Source organism: Peromyscus leucopus, chromosome 4 (assembly GCF_004664715.2).
Source record: "Peromyscus leucopus breed LL Stock chromosome 4, UCI_PerLeu_2.1, whole genome shotgun sequence".
NCBI lineage: Eukaryota > Metazoa > Chordata > Mammalia > Rodentia > Cricetidae > Peromyscus > Peromyscus leucopus.
The window spans coordinates 14,967,008-14,990,266 of record NC_051066.1 but is presented as its reverse complement, the minus strand read 5'-3'; the positions used below and the strand labels follow the sequence as shown (position 1 = coordinate 14,990,266).

At 54.8% G+C, this 23,259-nt stretch overlaps 1 protein-coding gene across 1 annotated transcript; it reads left to right on the top strand.

The window, feature by feature from the left end:
- Positions 1–12,287: 12,287 nt before the first annotated feature.
- Positions 12,288–14,401, top strand: LOC114692763 (NOTCH regulated ankyrin repeat protein). Its single transcript, XM_028868712.2, has one exon. The coding sequence runs from the start codon at positions 12,663–12,665 to the stop codon at positions 13,005–13,007; it is 345 nt and encodes a 114-aa protein (XP_028724545.1). The 5' UTR covers positions 12,288–12,662; the 3' UTR covers positions 13,008–14,401.
- The last annotated feature ends 8,858 nt before the right edge of the window (positions 14,402–23,259 follow it).

The following is a 23,259-nucleotide window of genomic DNA, read 5'->3' as shown; positions in this document are numbered from 1 at the left end:
ATGCGGATTTCTGCTAGATAAGAATTCCTGAAAACAAAGTTTCCCCCAGGGCTGGAGACGGTAGCTTAGTTGGTAGAGTGCTTTCCTAGCTTGCTGGAAGCCCTTCCTGGGTTCAGTCCCCAGCACAGCTTAACACACACACACACACACACACACACACACACACACACACACACACGGCACATTCCTGTAATCCCAGCACTCTAGATGAGACAGAAAGATCAAAACTTCAAGGTTACTCTCAACTAAATAGCAAGCGCCAATAGGGCGACCTGAAACCCTGGTTTTGGTTTTTCTTTCTTTTCTTTAAAGTATTCCACTTTACTGGAATTCACGTTTAAGGGACAATGTTCTGCTCTTGAAGGGAGCTGAGAACCGCTGTGGGATGGCCCATTTTCCAGAACCCTGAGTCTCACCTAGCCATCCTACAACTTGATCCATGGAGGAGTTGAAGCCCCCGTGAAGTGTACTGAATATAGGTTCACACGCTGATGAAAACTGAACAAGACAGGCTACCAGACTTGGGACCTGCCAGTCAAATGGCGCAGCCTGTAGGCCAGCAGTGACTCCGTGGGGACCCGACTCCCAGAGCTTAGGTCTAAGAACCCAGAGAACACTGAGGGAAGGGTCCCACCACCTGGCCATGGCCCCGGGCGACTGCTTTCTAGCAGGACTAGGGCCCAGTGAGGCCCCTGCCAGCAGTCAGCTTTAATTCTGTTGGCAGGGGCAGGGCAGGAGGCGAGACTCTGACGCTGGCCTCTCCTAGTGCAGGATGCTGTACAGTTGACACCTGCAGTCACACGTACTTCCTTCCGTACGCGCCCCTGACATGCACCCAGATGCAGACGCACTCAAACCGAGTGTGTTGTCTGGCAGTCAAGTGCTTGTCTAGCACATGCTGGAGGCCCCAGTTTCCATCTAAGCATTAAGAGAAAGGAAAAAAGTGACCTTGGGCCACTGGGTGCTTTTGAGATTCTGAAGCATCCTTACCCCTTCACCCCTGCACCCCGCCTTCCCGAGAGATACACCGCTGCTCCCTTGACAGCCCTACAGCTCCGTCTGAGAGCACCAGAGTACAGACTGAGCCCAGCTGTCCCCGATCCCCGAGGGGACCCTCACCAGGAAGACAGTCCCCAGGCGCATCCCCAAGGCCCATCCCCCACTTGTCTGTGGAGACATTGTCCCAGTCGCACAAAAGAACTGGGCAGCGGGTAGGTGGGGGAGGGGCCAGACCCGTGGGAACTGCCCTTCCTTAGCAAGGGGGTGGGGCAGGGGCCAGAGGGCAAAGCCCTGCCAAGGGCTGCCATCCTCACTGGTTCCAAACACATTCGTGCGCTAGGAGCGCAAGCCCCCCCCCCCCAGCAGAGGGCATAGCTTACCACAAAAGGACAGTAAGACATCAAGACTTGGCTTTAAACGAAACCTTCACAAATACAAGTAAACCTCTCCAGGGGACCCAGACCCTTCTGGTTACCCTAGCCTGACCCCAGGTAGAAAGTCAGAGCCGTGGGGTGGTGGCGCACGCCTTTAATCCCAGCACTTGTGAGGCAGAGGCAGGCAGGTCTCTGTGAGTTCGAGGCCAGCCAGGGCTACACAGAGGAAACACTGTCTTAAAAAAAAAAAAGAAGAAGAAGAAGAAAAGAAAAGAAAACAGAAATCAGAGCCATGCTATCAAGGTTCCAGGCTAATGAGACCCAAGTGTGTTTGTCAAATGTGGCTCACCAAGCAATTCATTTCTCTTAAAAGAGGATATGAGCCGGTGACCCTTGGGGCACATAGCTCAGGGCCCCAAAAAATGCTCCCAGGACATGCTGAGAAAGTGAGGTGTGAGGCAGAGCCAGGCCATGACAGGCTAGCACCTCACTGCTTTTTCCTGGTCCCTGTCCCGCCCTGTCTAGCAAGGTGTCAGGGCCATTTGTCCCAAAAAGTCCCTAAGAACATGTCAGAGGGGCAAACAAGGCTACAATCAAAACCTGTGGGGCTCAGAAGGGACCTGATGGGCAGCAAGTACTTGAGAAAAGCAACACAGGTGCCCCTCACCCAGGAGCTGTGTCCTTTGCCAGGGTGGGTGTGTCCAGGTATTGTATGTGCTATTGACTTCCTGCCAGACGGTGGGGTGTGACGCGCTCACTTCCCCTCGGGTCTTTTATGCTTCGCTATTCCCAGTTTGTGGGAAATGAGCAGAAATGGCCGGTTACTTTGGAGTATGTTCCCAGTGTCCGAGTTCCAAGTATCTCTTGGCTGGGGGTTGGGAGTGAGCGCCACCGAGCCAAGGCTCTGTCTGGGCCTGCCTAGCGGGGATGCCCAGGCCAGGGTATCCCTCAGAATGACCTCTTCCGGCCCCTTTGTGAAGGCTAGGTCCAGCTGGATGTAGGGCATAGGAGAAGGCGGGCCTTGCTTAGAGCCCCAGAAAACTTATCAGCTGGCGGGGGGGGGGGGGTTGGTAACGGGTCTGGCCAAGTTTGCACACACCTGCCCCCTTGTTTAGAGGCAGGAGGTCCCAAGAAGTTCCCCAGATTTCTGGGTCCCTCACCCTATCTCCTTGATGGGTCAGTCCCTAAACACGGGGAGAAAACCCTTGCAGGCCATCAGGTTATCCATCTTGTCCCCAGCTGGGAGGTGGGGCATGGACCTCTTAGCTCTGCCAGGTACCTGCTGGGCAGGGAGAACAGGCTGTGGGAATCACCGGGGCGGCCTGCCTGTGGGAGGCAAGCTCCGGTCACCTCTACCTACCCCCACAGATGCCTGGATCAGTTCCCATTAGCAAAGGCTCCCAGCCTGACAGGCCACCACTTGCTGCCTTGCACCTTAGGGCACATGGCTCCCACAGGATCCAATCCTGGAAGGACGCAGGGCTTACGTCCCACTCTTCCCTCAGTGCCCCGCTGGATGAGGCATGGACCCTCGGGAATGCTTGGGGCCCCTGCAGGTTTGCACTCTGCTGCCTTTGGCCTGGGGAAGGCCTGGCGGACTCTGGGGAGAAGAATTTAAGCTGCCTTTCCAGCTCTGCTCCTGGACCCATCGCCCCGGCTAAGGCCTTTTCCTGAGTGCACTCCCTCCCCATGCTTGCCATACCTGTGTGCCATCTGTCCACTGCGGGGGGACACAGGGCAAGCACACTTGTAGGCACACAAACCGCACCTATGCTAGTGGCCCATATACCAAGTAGGCACAAGGAGAAGGGGACACCCAGGCATACCTGTTCTTGGGGCAGTTCGGGACAGCCGCTGTGACCTTGGCAGCTGATCAGCTCTGGATCCTTCAGCCATGGTCACCCCTTATGATAGTGGCTAACAGCAGGCCCGCTCATGATACGACCCTAGTCCCCCGAGAACAGATTCCCACCCAACAAATCTCTGCTTCAGTTGGAGGAACAGGCAGATGGCGCCCCAGATGGAGCTACAGGGCAGTCCTGTGTGCTTGGCCTCTGTTTGCATACCCCGGAGGCCGAGGCCGGGCTGTAACTGGTGAAGGATCAGTGTGCACCTCCCTGGATTGCCATCTTGGGACACACCTCAATTAGCTCTTTCTCTTATCCCTGCCCAGGTTTACAGAGAGTGGAGTCAAATTAGTGTCTGGCTGCGGCTCCACAGGCCCACCGGTACCCAGCTTGTGGCTGGTTCAAAAAGGCAGCTTTGCCCATGGGGCTCCTGGCTTACCAGCAACACTCCCAGGCAGAAGCACCCTGAGTCAGGGCTGAATGCACTGTTGGTACCTCACAGCTACCCCTGAGACCGAGCAGCTGCAAGTCTTCCCAGTCCCTCCTGTCTCCACCTCCCACACCCTCTAGGTGCTCTTCCCTACCAGTCAGGCTGGCCTCCTGGCCAGGCACAGAGCTGTGCTGATTCAGGCTCAGCACACCCCCGACCCCCAGGTCCAGTGACAGCCCAAAGCTAGAGTCTCCTGGCCTCACACCAATGGAGAGGCAATATAAAGGTCCTGGTGTGAGGCCTTGGATGGTTCGAAAGAGTCAGCCGCTATAAGCCCCCCTCTCTGCAAAAAGGGAGAAGTCGAGCCCCTGGCTGCCAGGATCTCACAGCATCAGGCTAAATACTTCGGATATGGTCACTGTCCTAATGGCCTAGAGAGCACTTGGCCATGATGGCCCCAAGTGGCTGGCCCTCATGCGGACTCCAAGCCTGGCAGTGGAGGGCGGGCCGGTGCTGTGAACAGTGTAGAACTGGCTTTTCCAGCCCAGGCGGGGGCAGGGTTCCCTGGGCCCCACAAGGGTGACAGCAAGACCCAAGAGCAGGCAACGGACCGTGGGAAAACCAGCACCCATGGTTCCCGAAGGTGGGGCCAGGTCCTTGTGGACAGTACCAGGCGTTTGCATGGCGGTGACTCAGCATGAGCCAGCTGCCTCACCCAGACTGCACACCAGGCCAGATCCTAGGAGGGCTAGGAACCCTGCATTGAGGCATGCAGCCCTAGCCCTGCTGAGCCGTACTGTTGCCCACACACACACAGAGGGACATGGAAAAACAGAATGTAGACCACTCTGATGGCAGCCTTGGGCACTTGACAGAGGTTCACGTGCCTCCGCCCTTCCCCAGCTAGACCAGGCAGTGGCCTCAGACAGATGCATGGCTCTCTGCTTGCACACCTCCCGGAGGAAGGCCTTACAGGGAGCTGTACCCAGAACCAGGCTGGGTGAAGTGACTGGAGACGCAGGAGGTGCCCTCTATGAGAAAGGGGGCTTCACGGTGGGAAAGCGGGGAGCTAGAGCAAAGGAAGGGCAGGTCCTAGCTCCCTCCCAGCCCCAGCCCAGGCCCCTGGCCAGCGGGGGCAGCAGAGCTGAAGTGGCAGTGAGGCCACAGGTAATGCAACCTCGCGGTGTCGAAAGGCCCGTGGGAAAAGGATGTGTGGGTGGGGCAGGTGCCGCCCAACATGGCACACCCTGAGGCTCCAACTGTGTTATTCCAGGGCACCTGCCTGGCTCACCCAAAGCCCCCAAGTGGGCAGGGGGCCCAGCACGATCACTAGACGGCAAGCTCTCAGTCACCTTCTTCTTCTGGCCCTACCTGGTGGCTCAGGGACCCTAGTTCCTTTCAATTGCTCTGACACCCAGAGGTGCGTACTTCCCTAGGCGTAGACATGCCTGCCCAGGACTCCCACCCCGGCTTGTCCTGAAATCCAAACTCATTTATTTGTGCAGGTAGCAACCAGCTGGAGGTCACGAACAGAGTCACCTGGGATTAAGTCCTAACTTTTTTGCCCTGGTTGACTCAATGGTGGCAGTCAGGTTAACAGGACTTAACTGGACCCTCACACTCACAAACCACTCAGATGCCCTACGAGTCCCTTGCATATCCAGGAACAAGGTCCCTAAAGAGATCCAAAGTGGAGTTTGTTCCTGACCTACCATGGGCTTGAGGGCCATACCAGACCCTGTGGCTTTGGCAGGTGTCCCACATATTGTTATAAAATCTAGACACAGATAGGCTAAAGGACCCAAGGAAGCCTACAGCTGGTCACCATAACCCTTTGTCCCACACCTGAGCCTGGCTGGTCAGGATGGGCAAGCCTGGCTCTTCCCTAAAGGTTCTGGGTCTGGAGGGGACCTAGACCGAGTTTCCAAGGCCTCGGGAAATGGAAGAGGCAACTCATGGCCCAGGAGAGGCCAGAAAAGTCAGGAAGGGCTCCTGAGGGCCAGATAGTATGTAGAATGGAGACAGGGAAGGGGTGAGAAAACTCACAATTCCATGGGCTTGGGATTAAAATATAGCAAGGAAGTCCTAATCATGACTCAATACTCTTTTTGGTCCCCCGGGCCTGTAACAGTGACCTTAAGATTTATTTCCAAAGAGTTGATGAGGCAACTGATACAGCTGGGTGGCCAGGAGAGCCTCAGCAGAGCAGGTGAGGGGATCTCTGAAGCAGACGGGGCGGGTCTGGGGTGGGGCCCTGAGAGCTGAATCTCAAGGGGGTAGGGGAGGTGTCTAGGGCCCCTCTAACCCTGAGCTTCCTGGGCGATGGCATGTAGAAGGTGCTTAAGGTAAGGGTTGAGGCCTAATGGCCTGTTCCCCATGCAGTTGACCCTGGAGACCAGGAAGCTGGGACACTCAGCACCCCTCTAGGGTCAAGTCAACCAACCCCTCTATTTCTGTGGGTCTGCAGATTGCTGGTTGCTTTGCACACAGGCCAGTCACTTTCCCTTGAAGTTTAGGGCACAGGGCCTGTCCCCCATGCAGTGGCCAGGTATATGGCTTCTTCAGTCTGTCTAGATTAGCTCTCAGTTCTCCACCAGCCAGCCTTAATGCCCCGGGAGTAGGTGGGGTGACGCCTTCCTCTCTTGGGGTCCAACAGCTGCAGTCTTCCCAAGACTGCACCTTGGTGGATGGCCCCACTTAGAGACCCCCATCCATTTCCTTGTAAGACGGCAACTACACAGCTTAGCTGGTGTCCCAAGGGGACAGAGTGAAAGCGGGGCTCAACAGGCTGGACGGAGGCAGGAAGACCAGATAGAGGTCATGACCTCCTAGACTTCAAGGAAGAGCCCTCCTCCACTTAGTGAGGGAGAGCTGCACCCATCCATGCCCTACCGATGGTTAATCTGGGACCTTCTGTAAATAAATGTTTGACACAGGAATTAAGGGGTCCAGAGGAGTGGGGGGCTGCCCCTCCCTTCTGCTACCCAGACTCCCTTCGGCTCTTCTCAGTCCTGCAGGAGTTCCTCGGCTGGACGTTGGCCCCTCTGCCCTCTGCTCACGGTTGGGCCGGGGCCTGCTGCAGGGGCCAGCAAAAACCATCCCCAACGTTCTTTTGAGGCCCCGGGGGCCCCGCCCTGGTACTGGCTGATTTCGAAATGGGCTCTTTGGCAGTGGGCTTATCTGTTCATCACTACAAAAGGTCTGCCCCACCCCCACCCACTGGTTCTCAGGCCCCTGGATCCCTAATCACCAGATCTCATGCCCAGGACTTGTTTCCCAGGGACCTTTGAGCCCTAAGAACGTCCCTAAGTTTGAGTTCCCTAGGGAGGAACCCAGAGGCACCAAGACTTCTCAGCCACTGCTCTTTGGCCTCTCCGTTGGACTGGGTGGGGGTGGGGGACAAGCCAGGCACTGAAACAGAGATCCAGCTCACAGTGGCCTTGTGGGCGCAGGTGGCTCTGTGCCCTTTAGGACAGTTCCCTCATGCCCTACCACCCTACCACCTTTTATTAATAGGTCATGAGGCCATCAGGAGCAAAGACTCAAGGGAACCAGGTGAGCTCCATGATCACCCACCATGGACACAGTTAGCTCTCCATAGGGCCCTAGCATCTTGATCTGCCCCCAAGACGGGGATGGGGAGGGGGTGTCGGTTCTGCAAGAGGATGGCCTAGAAGCTCTAGGAAGGGAGTCAACGGGCACTGAGAACACAGAGCCAAGGGTCCCTACCTAAGAGGAAGTGTGGGCCTAGGGTGGGCAGGAGCAGGAGCTGCTGGAGCAGGACCTTGGGCACAACTAATGGATGCCTTGAACCAGCTGAGAAATCGGGCACAGGCTCCCTTCTTAGGCCTGGCCCCACCCCAGAGGCTGTGTGTGTGTGTGTGTGTGTGTGTGTGAACCTATGATCGTCCTTGAAGCTGTGCGGAGGCAGAGGTACAGGCCAATGCTCCAGCCACCCTGAGCAATGGCTTTCTGCTGCAGCCGGAAAGAGTCCCGTGTGACATGCTAAGGAAGCCCTGGCTGCACCATTTCTGTTTTAAGCAATATGACAAGATCTTCTGGGATGATTCCCACCTGGGCCACATCATCACACACTTCCATGAGGTCCTAGAGAATTGTCGCCCCCCCCTCCCCCCAGCCCCTGTGGGCCAAGCCAAGCCCTCAGCCCAACCAGTAGCCCCTTTTGAGGGCAAGGCAGCCAGAAACAGCCAAACAATAAACCTGAAAAACGTTTAATCTATGTGGTTCAGGCTGGAGCCTTGTATGTCTGCTCAGTCTATCCCCTCTGCCCATCCTGAGCCCCTTCACACGCCTTCAAGCTGCTAGAGACACCAAAGACAATTGGGTTTCTAGATAGCCAGGGTTCTTAGGCCCTAGGTCCAAGTGTGAGCCCCAAGGTCTCGGTCACCCTGGGTTAGGCAAGGGTGGCTCTCCAGGGAGAGAGAAAGGCAGCCACTATAACCTAGTGGGAGGCTGGAGGCACCTGGCTACCGATGGACGCTGTAGGACTTCTCACCCACATCATGGGTCCATCCCTCGTCACAACTGCCTGAAAGGAGATGCTGCTGTCCCTGCTCTCTGAGGAAGCTGACGTCCCCACAACAATGGCTAGCCACCCTAGAGGGTCTGAGGATGCTGATGCCAGGGATCCTGGAGGTAGGAAAGCCAATGGGAACTAAAGGGAGGAAGGGAACCCAGCGAAAACCCAGGGTGGAGGCTCCTTCATGCAGCCAGCTTGCGATCAACACACTCGGTGCTACAGTGGCCTGCCTCCTCCTTTCTCACTCCCCAGGAATGTGCCACCTCCACCCCCTTGCTCACATCCCTTTCCTTTCTGCTTCCTGCCTCAAGCGGAAACCAGCTCAGATTTGGCTGAAGAACCTAGCAGATGCCTCCAGGCAACAAGGTCCTGAGTGCTATTTCTGCCTGGTACGGGGAACACCGACAGACCTAGGCGTGTGGTATTAGGATCACGTCTGCTCTTGGAACTCTCCTTGGAACAGCTCACCCGGGTCTTCCCTAGAGACGCTGACATGCCACTGTCCCAAATATGCCTGGGACCTGCACCCCAGCCCATTCAGCCCCCAGAAACCTAGCTGGCATTTCATAAATGAGGAGAGCTGGGCTCAGAGACGGGCAGGGACTGGAGCCCCTCCCAGTGTCCCTCTGAGCCACCCCCAGTCCAGACCCTCCACCCAACCTGCCGGAGTCTGATCTGAGCATCAGAGTGTCCAGGGGATCAGCGTTGGCATGCCACCTCTAGACGTGAGATCCCCGGCTCTATGTCCTGTCCTGGGAAGGGTTCCTGACCACATTCTTCCCCACTCTGGGGTTACAAAGAGCCATCGAGGGGGACTTGATGGCTTCCCAACTCATCTGTGTCCTGGGCAGCTGCAGGACCAAGGGGGAAATGGGAGGAGAGGCAGACCATGCCATCCATTTTGATCAGGTCAGGCCAGGTCCTGCCCTTAGGCCCCGCCTCGGGGCAGCCATGGCTACTGCCCCATGTTCCCCACTTTCTCCTGCCCCCTCCTTTCTGCCTCTAAGCACAGGGCTTACTCGCTGTGAAGCACCTCCACCCTAGGCATCGCAAGGGGTCGGAGGCTGTCGGCCTCATGCAGGTTCGGGCGCTGGCAACAAGCTCCAAACCTAGGAGGCCAGTTGCAGGGTGCCTTCTTCAGCTGCAGAGAGAGACAGGTTGCCTCAAGGGCTGGGGATAGGCGCAGTGCTAACAGGGCAACTATGATATACCGAGTGTTGGCCTGCCGTGCCGAGTGGCCCGGGCAGGAGCCCTGGTCGCAGAGCAGCGCAGCGATTGTCTGCAGCAGTTCCTGCCCGGCCTCCTTCCTCTGCTCTGCTGGCTGGCTGGAGCTGAGTGTTTGTTATTTGATTCCTATCCTCTCTCTTCTACCAGGTGTCTGGGCTGCTGGGAAGAAACACTCTCCTCTTTCCCACGCTCCCCAACACATTTTAATGAATTAGCTGGAAGCCCCGCCCCCCCCACTGCCCACTGGCCTCCCTCCCCTGCTCAGTGCCTTTAAGGTGGCTGCAGGCCTGGCCCAGCTTTGGCCAGCTGCCCCGTCTCTGCTGTCCTCTCATGGCCTCTCAGACTGCCTGGACTACCCCACCTAGATGTCCCCAGCAGGGACTCCAGAATGTGGTACATGCTACCCCTCCACAACATTGCTTTCACAGCTGCCAACTGCCAAGCACCCATCTAAGGAAGAACTGGGGAGGGGCATCTGGAGGCAGAAGGGTGCCCCTGTCCACTGTTGCCTTCTAGGAATGAGCAGACGGTGGTCCGGATGCTCCTGGACCAACATTCTTAGGATCATTCAGAGAATAAAGGTCAGGGGCCAGGATCACATCCAGAATTGGATCTCCTTAAATCCCAAGCAAGCATCACAAAAACTGGAGCTTAATACTGGGTCACCTCGGACTTTCTGTGAGTCCCCTCCCCACCCTCCCTTCAATAACATGGAACAAATGTTCACCTTTTGGAAAGTGTCCTCCAGCAAACACTTGGGCGGTGCTGACTAGAAACCAAATGCCCCGGGGCCTTCCCCAAGCCCATCCTCGTATGAGACAGCTACAGGAAGACATGGGTGTGGGCCAGAGCACAGCCATGGTGAAGGGACTTGGGCCAGGAGGGAATCCTGTAGCCATCACCTAAGTCCCTCAGGAAGCTGGTCATAGGGCTCCCAATCAGCTGCAAAGTGGTGCCAGACCAAGTCCATGTCCTTTGAGCCTGACACAGGGCAGAGGTTCCTCAGGATAGACTTTCACCACGACAGGACTGCCACACCAGCCACGCTATTCTGCCAGAACTAGCTGAGCCATCCAGCTCTCACCAGGGCTGCCGCTGATTTCACAGCCCCTGTGGTGACGGCCTTGCGTTCCCACACTGAGCTCACACAGGGCCCCTTTGTCTGCCGCCTGCTGCGGATGTCAACAGGACTTTTCTCCCAGGCTCTGCACTGGGCAAGCATCTCAGATGCCCTTCCTCAGGCCAGGCTGAAGCCCACCTAAGCAGGGGCCCATCTGGGGACCCATTCACCTTCAAGGGACAGCCCTGGGTTTGGAGAGAGTAACAACGGCTCTGCTCACCCCAAGGTGTGGTCTCTGTCTCCTGCCTGTCCAATGCCCCCCAAGCCCTCTGCAGATGCAGGCAGCCATGGGCCAACCAGGGAGAAGATCCTGCCCTCCTGACTGTTCCCAGAACTCCCTCTTTTCCATGCCCATCTTGTTCTGAGTTAGGACACAGCCAGCATCAAGATACCCCCAACTAAGCCTCCATCTACCTGCACAGTGGAGAGAACCTTAAGGGTTCCCCTCAAGATCTTGGAACAGAGAGGCACAAGGTGGGGATAGGGGACCCAACGGGCAGAACCCGATAGACTGGGGATCTCTGGAAGACCCGAGAGACCTCCAAGCGGCACATACAAGGGATTCAGGTTCCGAGGCTACCAGAGGGAGAATGCGGCCCTTAAACAAGTCAGCCAGGGTCAGGCCTGAAGGTAACTGGCCAAAGATGGACAGTCCCGGGAGGCATTTGCCTACTTTCTCAGGTTAGTTTAGCCATAGTTCCTCTCAGAACACAAAGTAGGGTTGGGGGCATGCCCTGAGTCTAGGGGTAGACGCATCCACCAAAAGAAGCTGCCCAGATGGAGCCTGGCAGGGTGGTCTCCTCAGCTGAGGCCTACAGCTGCCTGCTTGGAATTCCCAGCTAGGCTTCAGCAGAAATCAAGCCCTGGCGTGCCCTGTTTCCTGCTCTGTCAGGTCTCAAGATCATTCCTCCTTAATTTTCAGCAACCACAGCGAAGCTGAAAGCTGTAAAACATAATGAGGAAATGTGGAGCCTTGCCTCCCCAGCCAGTGCCAGCACCTCCTCCTGCCTCCTGGTCAGTTGTTAAGAGTGGTCAATAAAACGTGGGGCTTACGGTTTGGAAATGAGTCATTTTCAGAACTCCCTTACAGGGCAGTGCTGTGCGCCCACCGCACTAGGCAGGTCTATGGACGTGCCAACGGGCTGAGCAGCAGCAACAGCAGCAGCAGCAGCAGCAGCACACAACTGGAGGAGTGGTGACAGGCTGCCCACCGTAACAGAGAGAGAGAGAGAGAGAGAGAGAGAGAGAGAGAGAGAGAGAGAGAGCCTGTCCCAGCCTTCTGGAGAGAATGGAACCCCTACACTGGGGTGACTTGGGCATGGAGCTCCTGTCATCAGTGTGGATGGGGCCAAACACAAGAGGAGCCCGAGCTGCCTGGGAAGTAACACTGGAGGAGAAAGGGCCAAAGTGGTGGAGGGCCACCCGTGAACGCCAGGTCCAGACCCCGGAGCGGCTGAGCGAGGAACTCGCATTTCCCGAGATCTATGAAGAAAGAGGAAAGCTGCAGGTTAATACACCCGGGGCAAGCGGACCCAGGATGGCAGCAGCACTGGAAAAACCCTGTGGTCCGTCGGCAGACCACCCCGTCTGGGGCTGGCCGAGACCAGCGCCCCCTGTCGTGTACGGCTTAGCCGCACGACCCCGCCTCCGCCCCGCCCCCACGTGGGTACGGCCCAATCGAAAGTGCCCTAGTGCGCGCGTCAAGAGCGTCCATTGTTATGCAAATATAAGGGCCGTAAAAGACGCCGGGAAGCGGCGGGCGAATTAGAACTGCTTTGCTAAAGGACGCGAGTGAAGTTCAGTGGGAGCACAGCCTAACCCCGAAGGCACCACGATTGCAAGCGTCGCGGCCTCCGGCTGCTCCAGACCCTTGCGAACCAGCACCCAGCTCTGTCGCCCGCCCGCCCGCCTGGGCGTGGCTGGATGCAGCAGGGGTCCCGCGCCGGCGGCCCTCGGCCCCGAGCGCCCGGAGCGCGCAGGGGCAGCGTGCGGGGCCCGGGGGCGAAGCGCCCTCCATGCGCCGAGGCGTGCCTCGAGACACGCCCCGAGACAGCCCGGGGCCCGCATTGCAGCCGCCGCCCGCGCTGAGCCGGGGCGCGGCCCGCCGCTCTAGCTCTGCGGCAGCATGAGCCAAGCCGAGCTGTCCACCTGCTCGGCGCCGCAGACGCAGCGCATCTTCCAGGAAGCGGTGCGCAAGGGCAACACGCAGGAGCTGCAGTCGCTGCTGCAGAACATGACTAACTGCGAGTTCAACGTGAACTCGTTCGGGCCGGAGGGCCAGACAGCACTCCACCAGTCAGTCATCGATGGCAACCTGGAGCTGGTGAAACTGCTGGTCAAGTTCGGCGCGGACATCCGCCTAGCCAACCGCGACGGCTGGAGCGCGCTGCACATCGCCGCTTTCGGGGGCCACCAGGACATCGTGCTCTATCTCATCACCAAGGCCAAGTACGCGGCCAGCGGCCGGTGATACCCGCCCGGACCCCGGACCCTGACCTTCGCCCGTGTCTTCTCTGCTGTACCCTCCCGCCAACTACCTCGGTGTGCGCCAGGTTTGCTGGCCCGCGTGGAAATCGGGCTAGGTCTCCACGTCCGTGGCCCCTAGGGTTCGGCTCTCCGCCAGAGAGCGCCTCCCCTCGGCAGTCCTCGGAGCCTCGCGGGGCCCCAGAGCCTTCCCACGGCCCCCGACCGCCTCGAGGGTGGGGGCGGGGCGCAGGCTCCAGCCCATTTTGAAATTTGAGTCTCACACCGGGAGACTTCGGAATCCCGAGATACCGGATCCTCCGCTTGAAATGTTTTCTCCGGAAGGTGAAAGGCGCGGGCGGACTCGCGCTCCCGCCGCCGCCCGTGGGACCCGCCCGCCCGCCCGCACTGCGGCTCCCGCCGCTGGCGGCCGCCAAGCAGCCACTACCGGGCTCCACCATCTGCGCGCCCTCGCGCGAGGAAGGGGACGCTCCGGGTTCCTGATGTCCTAAACTATTTATCACGTGTGTGTATATTTGTGGGTGAAGTTTGTGCGCCTGAGTTTTTTTGTTTGGAAATATTGTGCGTGGTTATGGGAGAAAGATGCATTTTTTTTTTCTTAAAACTAAAAACTTGAGTCTACCATTTCTTGGTTGCACTGAAAATACCGCCTAGCCCTATGGTTTTCCCATTTGCTAGCCCCTCCCCCACCAAATCCCTGATCTTCCACACCTCTCTCCTCGGTTCCTCTCCCTGGATTCTGAGTGAGTTTAGGAAGCCCAGGATCTGTCTCCCTTACCCCTCCCGTGAGAGATCACCATTCCCCACACCGGCTACTTTAGCAAAGTTCCAGTGGGACCTTGAAGCCCGCGTGGCTGGGACGTGGGGATTTTCGAGAGGATGTTACCCTTTCCTAGTGACTTCTATTATAGTTAATAGTCGGTTGCACACTTTTTTAAAAAAGTAAATGAATTTGCCACGATTAAATGTCATAACATTTATGACAGAATATAAAATGTTAACATATTTTAAGCCAAGTTTTAGGTGTATTTGTTGAATCTTGGTTATAAACCCAATTTTAAAGGGCGTTGTATCCAGCGTTGTGAAGGCTGTTGTGTACCCATATTTATATTTTTATAAAATTCCTATCAAGACTGTGAATCTCTCATGCTATTGCTGAGTGAGTGCAAGGGCTGCGGTGCCCTTTCCCGGCTCCAGGACCCCATTATGATCTGAGGATCCTGCCATGAGGGAGGGGCTGGAGGAGGGGCTGGAGCGTCCCTTGCTGTCCCTGAAAGGAGACTTCCTGGTTTCTGTGGTTCCAATTTTCTATGCAACCCCACGCCCCTTGTTGTTTTGATCCTGGGAAATAAAAGGGAGGCTGAATTATTCAAATTTAAATGAGGTTTCCCCTTCGTAGAAGTGCTGCTGACCCTGCGTGCAAAAATGGGGAGCACTTGAGGACACAGGTGGGTGGAGGCCTTTTGTGCCGCCTGGTCATATTCTTTGGTCCTTCTGCAGCTTTTATGAGCCAGTGTGGGAAGAAGAGTGATAATGTCGCGAAACTGGCAGGCATTGAGACAAGCACAGATTACTTCAAAAGGAGTTCTGTATGTTTTTTCTACATGCAAATGCCTTTTTAATTATGTTAATTAATGTTAAGACTTCCTAGGCCTATGTTGAAGCTTCAAATGGGTCCTGGTTTGGTCTCTTCTGTCTGTATGAAGTCTGTGGCACACTCCTGAGCGTACAATATAGACTTGTAGCCCAGCGTGAAAAATTTATAAATAAATTTTTCATTGATCTTTTTATATTAAAAAAAAAATTGGTTCTTAGTATTGGCCCAAGTCATGGATACCCTCTATGGGGATGAAGATTGGGCCACAGCATGCTATCTTCAACTAATGAATGATGGATGCTTGGCTTGTGAATCCAAAGACTGAGTTGGGTAAAATGGGAGCTCCACCTAACTCAACTGTCAAGTCTAAGTCACCCGCAGGGTCATATGGGAACCCAGATGCCAGCCTGTGCCTGGTGCTAGGAACACTGGCCACCTCGTGAGCTCCTGGAGCTGGTGTCTCAACTACTACCAGTATTGACAGAGTGGCTGAGACCTCCCCAGGGAAATATCTGCTCATAGATCTTCATGATTCCTACCCAGCCTGAGAGTTGAAGTCCTGGAAGAACTTCTGCACAGGTAGGGTCACCTTAGATTTGGGGAAACATTCCAGTTGCTCCTGGGCAAGCAAAAGGCCTCTGGAGATTTTGGCTTCTGTGGAAGTCCCCACAGTCCAGGGCCAGCCACTCACCAGAAAGCAGAGGAGTTAGGGCCAGGGTTCCCATGCTTGTGATTTGAGAAAGTGCATACAGAGTCAGCCCACTCCAAGGATCCTGGATGGGAGGCAGGGGAGGAGGGGCCTGATAGGTGAACAGCAGCAGCCATCAGAGGAGCTCTGAAGAAGGAGCCAAGACTTAAGTGGCCGTTCCTCTGATACAAACTCCAGGCAGCCATCAATCCCTCCCCACACCTCTCAGGTTCCTACTCAAGGTCTCGATGTTTTCTCCCCGTCAACAGTAAGGTTATTAAACTTCCTGGGAGTGAGCGAGCAGAGGGTGATGCTGATACTCTGCAGAGGGACGGGATCTTCCTCAGGAAGTCCTGCCCTAGGAATCATTGGTGTCACCCGGGAGTACCCACGTCTTCCCTCTGCTCCGCACTGTTTGCACGGGGGTGAGACAAGGCCAGAGCTATGCTGTTGCTGATGTCCATTCCCCTGGAGGACAGTGGTCAGTGGTTCTCCCGGCTCGGCAACTGCCCGCCGCAGTGGAGCTAGAAGGAATTGGCTGCCGGCGGCGGCGGTGTCTCTCAAGTTCCCACCCTCTCCTCGGACGGGTCCAAGTACTAACTTGGAGAGGGAGGGGGGGGCGGTTCAACAAAAATCCTTGCCTTCGCAGCGCCCTTAAAATTCTCCCACCCTAAAGAGAGGCTCTAGGGTTGCCACTCCCTGAAGTTTTCAGTGGGGGTGTTCAGACTGTGTTGCCCATTGAACGGAATGAAGCTAAGAGAAGATGGGCAAGCCAGGTGTGGTGACACAGGCCTTGAATCACAGCCCTGGGGAGGCAGAGGCAGGCAGATTTCTGAGTTTGAGGCCAGCCTGGTCTACAAAGTCAGGGCTACACAGGGAAACCCAGTCTCAAAAAAAAAAAAAAAAAAAAAAAAAGAGAGAGAGAGAGAGATGGCCAAGGGTGGAGACCTAGTAGAACCCATTGTCTTTATCCTTATCCTCAGAGGAAGGCACTGTCTGGGCTATGTTGAAGACACAAGTCTCCTTCACAATGCAGCACTCTAGAAGGTAGGCAGACACACTCTAAAATCATAGTCCTTCCCCCTGGTGGGGCCAGAACTGAAGAGAATTCCAGCTTGTAAGGCCCAAGAGTCCCCAGACAAAAGTGCAGGCGCACATAGCTGGTCATCTTGTCTTAAAGGGGACCATGGCAGCATTTTGAGTGGTGTACAGCAGTCATGTAATTGCAGTATAATGATGTACAGCAGGGTGACAATGTACAGAGCAGGATGGGATTTAACCGAGTCCTTAGGAAGGACCAGGAAGGCTCAGCAAGGAGTGGCCTGGAGCATGGATCCCATGGCAGAGCACATTGTTTGTTGGGTGGGTAGGAGCAGACATAGAGAAGTCTCTGCTTCCTAGTCGTGACCAGGTTACAGTTGCCTTGTCTCTGGTGCCCATTTCCCTGGAATATAGTGCCCAGTGCAGTGGAGCTGGCCGTGGAATTGGCTAGCCACCTCTCCCCAAGATGGTCCAGGTTAGGGCAGGTGAAAAGAAGCCGTAGGTGACCCAGGTCCTCCTCTGTCCTGACCTTCCAGAGCTGTAGATGTACCCGTCACCAGGTGAGGGTACAGGCCAAAAGGCATTGGGAGGACCCAGAAAGGATTGTACACCAGAAGAAGCCCTGGGAAACCCGGAAGGAAGGAAGGAAGGAAGGAAGGAAGGAAGGAAGGAAGGAAGGAAGGAAGGAAGGAAGGATGGATGGAAGGAAGAAAGGAAGGAAGGAAGGACACACACAGGACGGTAAGGTCAAGGCCTGCCTGCCCCCGTTCTCAGGAGGGTGCTTGGTTCTTATCCATCTCTGATCTGACTCATTACATAGAAGACATTTATTGCCAGAAATGCAGAAATATCGTCAACTCGGAAAAGTGGTGCCCAAACCCACAGGTGGGAACCGGGACACATAGCAGGCCAGTAAAGGGGAAGAGAAGGGGTTATAGGGCAGTCTGTCCCTAGAGGCCTGGTAGCTCATCACAAGAAAAGACAGAGGAGGCGTGCACCACGGATGAAGGGACGGCCACCCCTTGACCTGGGGAAGCCAGCTGTCTCCTGGGGCTCCCACGAAACCTGAGGGGAAGAGGCGACATCCATAGGCCTTGAAGGACGGGAAAGGGGGCCCTGTGCCTGGAACTGCTGAGGAACAAAGCCCAAGGCCTCCGTGTAAGGGCTTAGACCATAGGAGGGGCCGTTGAAGGTCTGGGAACCTCAGCAACTGCTCCTTCTGAGGCCTTGGCAAGACCCTCCTGGGGCTCTAGGGTCCCTGGGGGCCGCCCTCCCCCACCGCCTCACCCCCGCCCCGGGTGCGGCGCATTCTTCTGGTTGGCTGTCCTTCCGACAGTCCCCTGCGCGTCCGTCTGTCGGTCTTTCTTCTCTCGCCTGCACCAAAGCCGAGGCCCTATTCATTGCCGAGGCCTCTGCCCTCTCCTGAGCTGGTCCCGGCTCGGCGAGCAGCTGCTATGCTAATGAGGGCGGCGGCGGGTGGGGCGGGCAGGCACTCACAAAGGCAGAGTCTTTACATTCAAAGCCAGCGGGGCCGTTCCTGCGAGCGCGCCAGGCTCGGCGGCGGGGAGCGGCGCCCTCGGGCGCACCGGCTGCCCCGGCACCCACTGCCGGGCGCGGTGTGAGGGCAGAGACCAGCTGTCGTCTGCTCGAGGTCACAGCCTGGGACCCGCAGCCCCTTAGAAGGAACCTGCCTGCGCCCTCCAGACGCCCCTTCGTGGCTCGGGGACGCTCGGTGCACGTGTGCGTGGCTAGTAGACACCAATGGTGACACTGCCGCCCTGCACAGGACAAGGAGGTTGGAATAAGACCCAAGTCGAGTCTGAGAACCCTGGCCCGAACAGGAGCAGAGATCTCCGGTCACCTCGCGCGAGCTGGCGGGGTTCCCCTTCGGCCCGGAGGGACAGGGATGGGGTCGGGCTGTGGGGGGTTGCAGCACAAGCCTGACTCTCTGGATCTCGGACGTGTCTTGTCCAGCCGGGACCTCCCCCAGCCTCTGATGATCACGGCCCTTCCTGTCGAACAACTTTGTACAGGAGTTCAGGAGCGTGAAGCGGGGGTAGGGGGAAAGAGGTGGAAGCGGCTGGGGAAGGGGCGGTTGCGGCTGGCCTACGAGACTGTGCTGCCGCCCTGTGGCCACGGCCCGCACTGCGGTGCCCGCCAAGAGCACTAGGTCGTGTCAGAGCACCAGGTCGTGTCAGAGCACCCTGTTACCTCGGACTCCAACCTCCATCCATGGGAGGCAGGCAGAGAAGGTTAGGTGAAGTGCTTAGGTCACGAAAAAGAAGATCTGTCATGGCACAGGTTGGAAAGGCCTGAGAAACTGGGGCCCTGCCCCAGAGCTTGGGGACCCGACGGGGCAAGTTCTCAGGAACAGATAGATGACACCAGAACCAGACAGGCCAACTGACTAGGCATCCTAGGCTACAGCAATGGGCGATGGCTTTAGTGTATGACAAGCAGGTTGGATGGAGAGAAAGAAATAAGGAAGGACCGGAGAGAGACAGCCCATCAGACCTTGTCAGTGTTGCTGAAGTTGGAAGACTGCTCATCTGTGGGATGCTTAGGTAAGCAAATGGATCAGAAGGTGGAGCCTTGGAGGGAGAGCAGCCAAGGACGTACCACTAGACGATAGAGGCCAACTACCCAGCTGGGACCCCAGGACCACTCCTGCAGTCCCTAGGATACCCAAACAAGCCCGGAGTGGTGACCCTCACCAAGCTGTTGGCCTGATGATGTACTGTCTTGACCAGATGTAAAAAAGAGTATATTCCAAGGCCCAAGACTTCAAAGACGGTTAGCAGAACACAGATGTAGCCCTGCACACAAGGGCCACACTTCCAAGGACTTACATATCCAAAATGATCATTAAGATAGGTTAGAGGGTGCCTCTGGGCCTAGAGCCTGGGGCCTTGGCAGGGAGCCATGTGGGCCCAATGGTGGCTGGCACCAGTGTGCTGCCTGCTACCTGCTACCCTTATAAATCCCAAACCTCTGAAACCATAAGCTAACTAAACGCTTGCTTGTTTGCTTGGTTGTTTGTTTGGTTGGTTTTGTTTTGTTTTGTTTTTGTTTTTTGTCTTGTTTTGTTTTTGAGACAAAGTTTCTCAGTGTAGCCCTGGTGTCCTAGAACTCAATCTGTAGAGCAGGTAGTCCCTGGACTCACAGAGATCTGCCTGCCCCTGCCTCCCAAATTCTGGGATTAGAGGCGTGAGCCACTGCCCGCAGCTGCCGTCACCACTACCACCCTACTGAAACATCATTTTTAAAAGTTAAAGAAAGAAGCCGGGCGGTGGTGGCGCACGCCTTTAATCCCAGCACTCGGGAGGCAGAGCCAGGCGGATCTCTGAGAGTTTGAGGCCAGCCTGGGCTACCAAGTGAGTTCCAGGAAAGGCACAAAGCTACACAGAGAAACAGAGAAACCCTGTCTCGAAAAACCAAAAAAAATAAATAAATAAAAGTTAAAGAAAGAGACCAGGTGGTGGTGGCCCACGCCTTCAATCCCAGCACTCAGGAGGCAGAGGTAGACCAATCTCTGTGAGTTTGAGGCCAGCCTGGTCTACAGAATAAGTCCCAGGACAGCCAGGGCTATTACGCAGAGAAACCCTGTCTTGAAAAGACAAAAAAAAAAAAAAAAAAAAAAAAAAAAAAAAAAAAAAAGTTTAAAAATTAAAGAAAGAGAATAAAAAATGATTTTCCAGGACTGGAGAGGTGACTTCGTGGCTAAGAGCAAGTACTGCTCTCGCAAAGGGCCCTGGTTCGATTCCCAGCACCCATGTCTGGCCACTCACAGAGCCTGGAATTCCAGCTCCAAAAGATCCAACATCCTCTTCTGGCCTCTAGGACACCAACACTCACATAAGCATAATGTAAAATGATCTTTTAAAAAACAGGGATTGGGCCCGGTGGTGATGGTGCATGCCTTTAATTCCAGCACTTGGTAGGCAGAGGCAGGAGGATCTCTATGAGTTTGAGGCCAGCCTGATCTACAAAGTGAGTTTCAGGACAACCAGAGCTGTCACACAGAGGAAATCCTGTCTCAAAAAAAAAAAAAAAAAATTTTAAAAAGCGGGGTGGGTTGGAGAGATGGCTCAGTGGTTAAGAACACTGGCTTCCCTGGGGCTGGAGAGATGGTCCCAGACATGCGTGTGGTGCACAGACATGTCCAGATAAAACACCCATATACATAAAATAAATAAACAGAACTTTAAAATAATAATAATCAACCTTTAAAAGGATTTTACAAAAGCTAATGTTTTGTCAGAAAGGAATAGCGTTCCCTTGATGGGCCGCATCAAAGCCTGGTTACCTCCACCTTCATCCTTGTCCATGGCTCTCCTGTTGTCGTGAGGACACTATGTCAGAGACACGGATGCCCACTTCTGCGCCTTTCTACAATGTCAGAGTTCATTAGATAAAAATAAACTCATGGGGCTGGAGAGATGGCTCAGAGGTTAAGAGCACTGGCTGCTCTTCCAGAGGTCCTGAGTTCAATTCCCAGTACCCACATGGCAGCTCACAACCATCAGTAATGAGATCTGGCGCCCTCTTCTGGTTTGTAGATAAATAAATTTAAAAAACAAAAAGCAAAACAAAACAAAAAAAACCCAACTAGGTCAGTTGCTGTAGCTGCATGGCCAGGTAGTCCTGACTTCCCTGACAGTTGGCCATTGGCAAACACAGGTTTTCTGTTCCAGTCTTTTTTTTTTTTTTTGGTTTTTCGAGACAGGGTTTCTCTGTGTAGCTTTGCGCCTTTTCCTGGAACTCACTTGGTAGCCCAGGCTGGCCTCGAACTCACAGAGATCCGCCTGGCTCTGCCTCCCGAGTGCTGGGATTAAAGGCGTGCGCCACCACCGCCCGGCCTGTTCCAGTCTTAATAACCAATATTAATCTCAGATCACACATTATACATCACATGGTAATTATATCTGTGTACAAATAAAGGTCATAGAGAGGCCACAAGAAGGATAAAAGAGGCTGCATCAGAATTCAAGGTATTCAAGGATGTCTTATTAGACGCAGAGGCACAAAGCTGGTAACAAAAAAAAATCTCTAAGTCAGAGGGCAGCTGGTGGGGACACCACCACAAATCCAGGCCCAGGGTGATACTCTTGAGCCCAGCCCCAGGGTTGGTCAGACCTTCAGAGGCAAGGTACAGGACTAGGTTGAATGGATGATAGACAGATGGCGATTTGAGTCAGCAGTGGGGACCGCGCTGAACCGAAGCTCAAAGACAGACTGGAGTTCCTTTACCCACTGGGTGTTCAAATGATGGGTCAAGTTGGGCTCTTGTGGTGTGGTGCAAGTGTCCTCCTCTTTCTGTGATCCAGCGGAAGGTGGTGGCCTTTCCTTAATCTGGCTGTGTTCACTAACGTGGGAGCCTCGTGTTTCTGATGAGGTTTTAACAGATGCATGTGTTCATATGGCACTTCCTTACTTGGAGGCTTATTTACCAGTATGTGCCCCATGGGTACTGCTGGGCAGGTGGTGGCGTCTCCACATGCACAGGGAAGTGCGGAGTCATCCTGTCTCTGATTTCTCAAAACGGAGCCAAATTCTGATTTGTAAAATGAAAGAACTCAAGGCAAGGTACAGCCTAGAAGCCAGTTTGGTAATTACGGCATGACTTAGAGCCAAACGCAGCCTGATATCAAAACCTTACGTGTGTTATTTCAGATTCTCAGGAGGCTGGTTGTGATATGTCTCCTTCCGCTGTCATTGTTCACACTTCTAAGGTTAATGTGTTACCAAGGACAAAGGACGACACCTAAATCCGATGAGGCTTGTTTCTACCCTCCAGGTTTGTGGGTCAAGGTCAGAGAACATGTTTTGAAGACAAAGACTTTTGCCCAGTGCTGGAATTGTACATCCATCACACCCACCAACATTCTGAGACCTATCCATTTTGGAAAAGGGGAATTTTTTTTCCTTCATGATGGATATGCTTACTCCACTTTCCCAAACCTAGAGTTGAATAACACTATTTCCTCTGCCAACTTCTGTCTCCAGGTCTGCTGTGGTAAAGGCCACACACAGCGGCTTGAGTGGAAACGGTCCCCATAGACTCATACGTGTGATTACCGGTCCCCAGTTGGTGGAACTGTTGGGAAAGGATTGGATGTGACCTTGTTGAAGGTGTGTCACCAGGGCTTTGAGGTTTCAAAAGACTGAGGCCACTTGGAGCTAACTCTCTCTGCTTCCTGCTTCTGAATCATAGGGGGGTCAGTACAAATTGAGAGCTTGAGGTGAGCCTGGGCTACAAAGGGTTCAAAGGCAAGCCTGGGCTATATAGCAAGATCCTGTCTCCAAAACAAAAAGAGAAAACATGAAGGAATGTGAGTTCTGGGTCAGCTAGGTTCTCATAGCAAGTCTGTCTCAAAATAATAAAAACATTAAAAAACTAGTTATTTATGGACTTCCTGCACAGCTCTGCTGGCTGAGCTATGAGGCTCGGCTTCCTATTACACTTCTCTCTCCAGAAGTTCTCAAATATTGAAACATAAGAAAATCATTTGACCGGCATGGTGGTACACAAGTGTAATTCCAGCATTTTAGGAGGCCCACAAGTTCAAGGTGAGCCTGGGCGACAAGTGTGAAACCCTGTCTGAAAACATGAATTATCATTTGATGGAGGGAGGGCGGTGTTGGGGAGTTTTAAGACGGGGTTTCTCTGTCTAGCCCTGGCTGTCCTAGGAACTGAATCTGTAGATCAGGCTGGCTTTGAACTTAGAGATCTGCCTGCATCTGTCTCCTGAGTGCTGGGACTAAGGGTATGCACTACCTCGCCCATCTCCAAACCCAGGAATTATTAAATAGAGGCTGTAGAGAGAGAAGGTGGTGAATTTACCATTGACAGGTTTCAGTACGCCTTTCTCGATTCATAGGTGAAGCAAACCAAACCAGAAGAAGCCAATG